Source organism: Excalfactoria chinensis, chromosome 3 (assembly GCF_039878825.1).
Source record: "Excalfactoria chinensis isolate bCotChi1 chromosome 3, bCotChi1.hap2, whole genome shotgun sequence".
In the NCBI taxonomy this organism is placed as follows: Eukaryota; Metazoa; Chordata; class Aves; order Galliformes; family Phasianidae; genus Excalfactoria; species Excalfactoria chinensis.
The window spans coordinates 44,727,625-44,733,822 of NC_092827.1; the positions used below are offsets into that span (position 1 = coordinate 44,727,625).

A 6,198-nucleotide genomic window follows, 5' to 3' on the forward strand; every position below is an offset into this window, starting at 1 on the left:
CTCTAGGAAGTAAATCTGAATATCAGAGGGAGCGTTCACCAAAAAAAACTGTTCTGGCTATGACATGGGTATTTTCTCAAAATTTCAAGGAGCAACTTGTCAAATCTGACCAGAAGAACTGTAACAGGCAGTGCAGTGAAGCATGTCATTCAGTAGGCAACATCAGAACATGCAACACTAGGGCTACTTCATTTGGCTGTCTACAAGAGGGGTGTTATAAAAACCAGCGAATGCAAATGGCAATCATGGAGAATGGAATGTGTGGTTTACTATGGAAATTAACTAAAAGAATTCATAAAATTGCAAAGACGAAACTGAAGGAATTGAATAACTCCTTCAGATAAGTCGCATTTTCTGAATAAGTATTTTGCTACTTACATACTATATAATATATAGCAGATATTCATACATTTATTATTTCTACAACATAGTTGAAAATCATCATATTTGGTTCTTCCTGGACTTCAGGCATGTCCATCCTCGATGAACTCCAAAGAGTGACAAAACTCAAAGCCAGGCTACATTTCACTGTCAAGATCCCAGGTTAAATTGATAGGCAGGGTCTGTATTTTTTCCTTAAGAACTTTATCAAACCTTTCATTCTGTGCCACTGTCATCATGTTTTTCCAGTCTCCAACAGTGCCTGAGGAAAGAGGCAGCAAAGGGAGCTGAGAAGGAAGGCATCTCCCTGAAGCTGGACTCCTACCAGGGAGATCTATGCTTAGGAAGCTGTTCCAGGCTTCCTCAGCATCTTTGTGTTGCTGGACCTTCAAGCAGGGCTTTGTGTGCTCTTTGGAGGACACTTTTCCAAATCTGGGTGCACCTCCCCCTTTAATCTATAGGGATTTCCACCTTTGCTGTGCTGCAGGACACTTTAGCAATGCCAAGGAGTCCAAGGATGCCATGTATTGACCTTCAGGGCTGTTGACTGAAAAGGCCTGCACTCACAAAATGTAGCTTGTTGTAGCCATGAAAAGGAAGAGTAACCATAGGTGGAGATCATTCACTACCAGTGAAACACAACATTTTATTATCTTACGGAATTATGGAGTTAATTCCATCTAACCTGAGCTCCCCTTTTGAGATGGGGGCAAACGAGATCAGCCTAGAAGCCTAGAAGTTCATTTTGCCCCAAGAAGAGGAAATAAGTAGTTGTTGCAGTGGACTGCTTCTGTTTTACCTTTCCGTAGAAATCTGCCCTTCCCTTTGACTGCGAGGTCATCTGACAAGTTCTCGTAGTTTGCCCTGGGGTCTTTTTGCATGTTCTCAAATGTAGCCTGTCTCACAACACTTTCTATTTCCTCTTCACTCAGCTGCTTGCCTATGAAGTTGCAGATTTTCAGCACAGCGCTTCTGAGATCCTGCAATAAAGTAACCTTGAAGCACGTTGATGATGTGAAAACCAAATGCATAAAGCAGTGGTATATGGGATTGTTAAGGACATCATTTTGAGTCCAAAGCTGAACATCATTTTAATGACATCAATTGTCCAGCTTTTGGCCTCTTGAGAGCAATTATGCTTTAGCTTGCTGCCAGAGGCGGACAGCTCGGCTCACCGCCCTGCATCTTGCACCAGGTGCCCTGGCAAAGTCTCCCCTGTCACCAAGAAGGAAGGCACTCACCCTGTGGGGTTTTATCAGTCCTCTTATCCTAGCTAAGGGCTAGACTCTCTCAAGTGTCAGCCTGGACCACAAAGGCTGAGGGACAGCATGGTGGCAGGTAATGTGGGCTGACCGACTGGGTCTATGCCTTCTCCAACAGAAGGGCAGCCACAGTGGAGAAAGGAGAAGCTGCACGAAAACACAGGCAGGCACCAAGCAACAACCTTCTAGTCCGGAATTACCTCAAGTACCTCAATACCTCAGTGCCTGCAACTTAGGAACTTCTTTCCTTTATTCCAGAGAGGCATTTTGGGGTGCAAGCAAACATGACTCCCAATTGACTGAGGACTGAGTGTTCTCTGAGCTTACAGATAAATCTAAAGACCTATCTGCAAATGCATTCAGTATAGGAAGAAAATATCTGGAATACACTGGTACAATGGACCTCACCTTTTTCATCTCCTCGTAGGTCAGGAAGAGTATATTGAAATCCTTTGCATGGTTATACCAGCCTGAAACATGATCAAACCAGGAGCTGGCAGGCACTTACGAAGGGAAAACATGGAAGAAAAAAAAAAAATGGAGTGAGAGAATGAACTCTTATTTACAGTCATCAGCACAGTAAAACAGCAGAATTATCAGCCATGCTCTGGCACCTTTAGTACTTTTATGGACAGGAGTGTATTCTTCCCTCTCTTCTGTTTTTGCATTTCCCTGAGGCCTGGAAGGGGGCTGAGCTTACAGGGACCCAATTAGTTTGGCTTTTACAGACAGTGGAGGGACTCATGATCACAGCCCCTGCTTGACACTTCTTTATGCTATGTTGCATATGCCCCCTAACTTCTGGTAATTGATACTGATAGAAGCAAAAGCATTTTTCTCTATTTTTTGTTTTGCTTTGTTTTCTGTACAGTGTCTATTCCTATTGTTTAAGCTCCATAACAAAGAGCAGAAAATATTACTGAATCCTCAGAAGCAATGCTTATACTCTGAACCAACACCAATTTCCAATAGAATAAGTAGCTTGCATATGTCTGCAAAGTAGCAAAACTTGATTGTGTTCCGTCCTATAGACCAGCTTTATTCAGGAAGTAGGGCCAATCTCAGACAGCCACTCCAGTTGTGGTTGCAGATTAGGATAGCTGAGAATTCTGGGTGATTGATGTTTATTACTATAATTAGTCCTCACTTCCTCTGACGTCATGGAGTAGGGTTTAGGCTCCTTAGTAAGAAAAAAATATCCTACCTTTTCCAGCTAAAAATCTCTCAATTAAAATGTTAAAATCTGTTATTTCCTCTAGAGCTACGATGAATTTGGAGAAGTGATAATAAGAAACCATCACGTCCTTAGGGTTCCTGGTGACATAAATAACCTGCAAATACAACAAGACAACAGTTCTCAGGCAGATTAAAGGGCTCCAATATCTTGACTACATCATGATGTCCAAGATGTGTAGTAAATTCTGGGTACTGAGTCACTGTTGTTTTGTTCATAGGCAGCAGCTATTTGTGGTTGTTCAGAGCCCACTGATCTTGGGGACCTTCTTGGGGTCAGTGTTACAGTCTACACTGATACCATTCAGTAGTACAAGGTAGGCAGGCTGCAATGTCAGCCCTATAGAATCATTTTAACATCCCTGTTGATTCAGCATCACATTTCTGCAGTGCTCATGGGGAAAACTCCAGCCATCTCTGATAAGTCACAGCTCTGCCACGGTGTTGGTGATGTCAGCACTCAGTGAGCTCAACTGTTGGCCTTTGCAGATGTGCTGTTGTTTTCTGCATGTGAACTTTCTCCTCCAAATTTCACTGGGATATTGAGCAAAACAGTGCGGTTAGAAATGGAAGATTTACACTACACCTGTGTCTGTAAATAACAGCAGCACTGCCAACTTGCCTCCACAGCTCCTGTGAGTATAGCTATGCCCCACCTATTTGCTCCCTCGGGAAGTCCTATGGCATGAAATAAGAGTAGGAGGGGTAAATGTCACCAGGACTGCTATATGAGGAAAAGCAGAAGCATCTTTTCATGCAACTCTTAGCCAGGTAGCCAAGATAGAACTGGTGAACAGACAGTTATGGCAATTTGTAAACAAAACAATATTTTCCCTGTATGGCTTCAGACTTTCTTGCGTGTCCACATTCTCAAAGTAAATCTCTGATTCTATGGATTATTTATCTCTCATTTACCTGAGACAAAATTTGCCCCAACCTTCCATCTAGAGGTGCTAGGGCTGCAAGATTTATCAAGAGGAAACTGAAAAACAAGGAAAACTAAAAGAAGAAAGAGGAAGGATTTAAACCAAAACTCTGAGGCAAATTGTCAGGATTGGATTTAATTACATGGTAGAAATAAATTCACTTACACGTCCCTTTCTGTTTCTCAGGTCTCTTGGAATTAAGTAGTAAGGCAGGTGAGTGGCAAAAACTCGAGGCAAAGGAAGACTCTCAAAATCAATGTGTTTTATATTATATTCCACCCAGGGGATTCTGTCCATGGTCTCTATATTTTCTGTTCCATTACGGTGGCCTTCGTGGAGTATTAAGCACAAAATATTCTGAGTCCACACTGTTCCTGAGAAGAAAAGTTTTTAATTTGAACTTTAATTTTATTAGACTTATTGTTAAAGTTGATGGCAGGGAAGATCTGAGTTCTGAGTGTCTTTTCCTCTTTATGCTGTTTGCCAGGAAAGGACAGCTGAGAGAATTCAGATCAATGCAGAAGGGAGGCAAACTATTACTGCTGGCTAACTTGTACAAGCACAGAGAATGGAAGGCATTCAAAACCCAGACCTAGTTCTTAAGACTCACTTGGGAAGGAAGCTTTTGATTCTGGAGATTAGACTGTATGTGTGTTATAGATTTAAATCCACAGAACAAGATCAAGAAATAATTTTCAGAACCAGAGGAGCAGTAACTTGGCTAGTGCCCCTCTCCAGTAATCAACCTGGACAACTTTGCACAGCGATAGAGGGCACTCTAGACAAATGGTAAGGAAGAAAATGGGTGGTGGAACAGGACAGAGGGAAGGACATAAATGGGAAAAAGATGGCATTCTGTGCAATTCATAATTCAAAATAATCTTTCTCCTCCTTCCTTTCCCTGGGCAGACCATCCCTTTGCAACACAAAGCTACCACTTCCAAAGAACTTTTCACCTCATTGGCTTAGCCTCTGAAATCTTGCCTTCTCATCCTGCCTCTCTGCCTGACTTGGACAGCTTCTTCCAGCACCGCCTGACAGTGAACTAGCATTACCTGGGCAATCTGTCCCTTCCATCTACTACCCGTGACCTGTCAAAGGCATCTCATCCCACCGCTACCTGTACCACAAAAACATCTGAAGCTTCCTTCTGTTTCTTCTGGGCTCCCCTTCCCCTCTTCCCTCCAAAATACCCTTCCATCTCTTGTATTTCACTGAGGAATTGTCATTGTTTAATGCATGTTCAAGTCATTAAATAATAACTGTTTAGGACTTGCTGTTTTGAGAATCATGTAGACCTGTTTTAGATTATGAGGTGAACCTGTATTAAGACACACAGGTGTAGGTTTGTCAGGATTTTATATTTCATGTGAAGTCAGGTGGCCTCTCAGATGCCTTTGCTTCACAAGTGGAAATGAAGAATTCATTACACTAGTTGTCTGTATTGTTACACAGATAAGAATGTATAAATCAATGAAATCGAGTATAATTCATTGAATTATATTTGCTCAGTTCTCCTTCTTGGTTCTTATTTGAACGCAGCAAGCATCAAATCACCTTCCAATTGAACCCACCAATCAACCAAGATGTCCCACAACCACCTTCAACCCAAAAGATCCCAGGCTCAGAAGAAAAAAAGTATGTGTTTTGAGAGGCCCAAGAGGTCAGCTTGGTCTGAATGGATCTTCTTCTGTGCACATCTGCCAGACTGAATCCAAGAGCCACATTGATCAGCCCAGCAGGAAACAAGCAAGAACCTTGAGTCTGGTTGATCAGGCCGTGGCAGGATTTGTACCTTATGCTGCACTGCATGTACTCAGAGATGGTTCAGATCTGAAAGCAAAGCTAACAATCTTTGGCATGCAATTAGATGAACGACTGAAAGCTGATGTATTTCCCCATTGGAATCAATTCAGTTTTTACCTGATTTTGGATAAGTAGCTATAAATATGTCACTGTCTTTGATTTCAAAATTCTCCAGGGAAGCTACATACTCAGGTGTAGTAATTGTTGGAATGTAAAACCCTTTGTAATTGAATACAAACTCTTTTGATTGTTCCATTGTTAATCTGTTGTCGTCCATGGATGAATAAGCTGCAATAAGAAAACATAAAATTATAGATTTTTGTTTTGCTCTTATCTCATAGGAAAACAAACAGAAAACAAATACAAAGAAATGGCTTCCCACAAGAAAAACAACCAACCAGAAAAGCCTCCAATAATGAAGGAGTAATTCAAACAAGCAATCACAGTGCAGGCCAACTTTGGTAAAATGCGTTTTTCTACAAAAGCGTACTTTACAATTTTCATGAAAATCAAGATATAACATGAAAAATAAAAGATTCATAGCATGATCCTTTATTTATATACAGTTCTATGTTAAATGCTCTTAAATA

General features: G+C 41.4%; 1 protein-coding gene across 1 annotated transcript; it reads right to left on the reverse strand.

Annotated features, from left to right (window-relative positions):
- Positions 1–518: 518 nt before the first annotated feature.
- Positions 519–5,885, reverse strand: LOC140250459 (amine sulfotransferase-like). The gene is made up of 6 exons (XM_072333182.1): positions 5,726–5,885; positions 3,968–4,176; positions 2,848–2,974; positions 2,052–2,146; positions 1,181–1,361; positions 519–643 (listed from the first exon to the last, which is right to left on the reverse strand). The coding sequence occupies exons 1-6, from the start codon at positions 5,883–5,885 to the stop codon at positions 519–521; spliced, it is 897 nt and encodes a 298-aa protein (XP_072189283.1).
- Between the last annotated feature and the right edge of the window lie 313 nt (positions 5,886–6,198).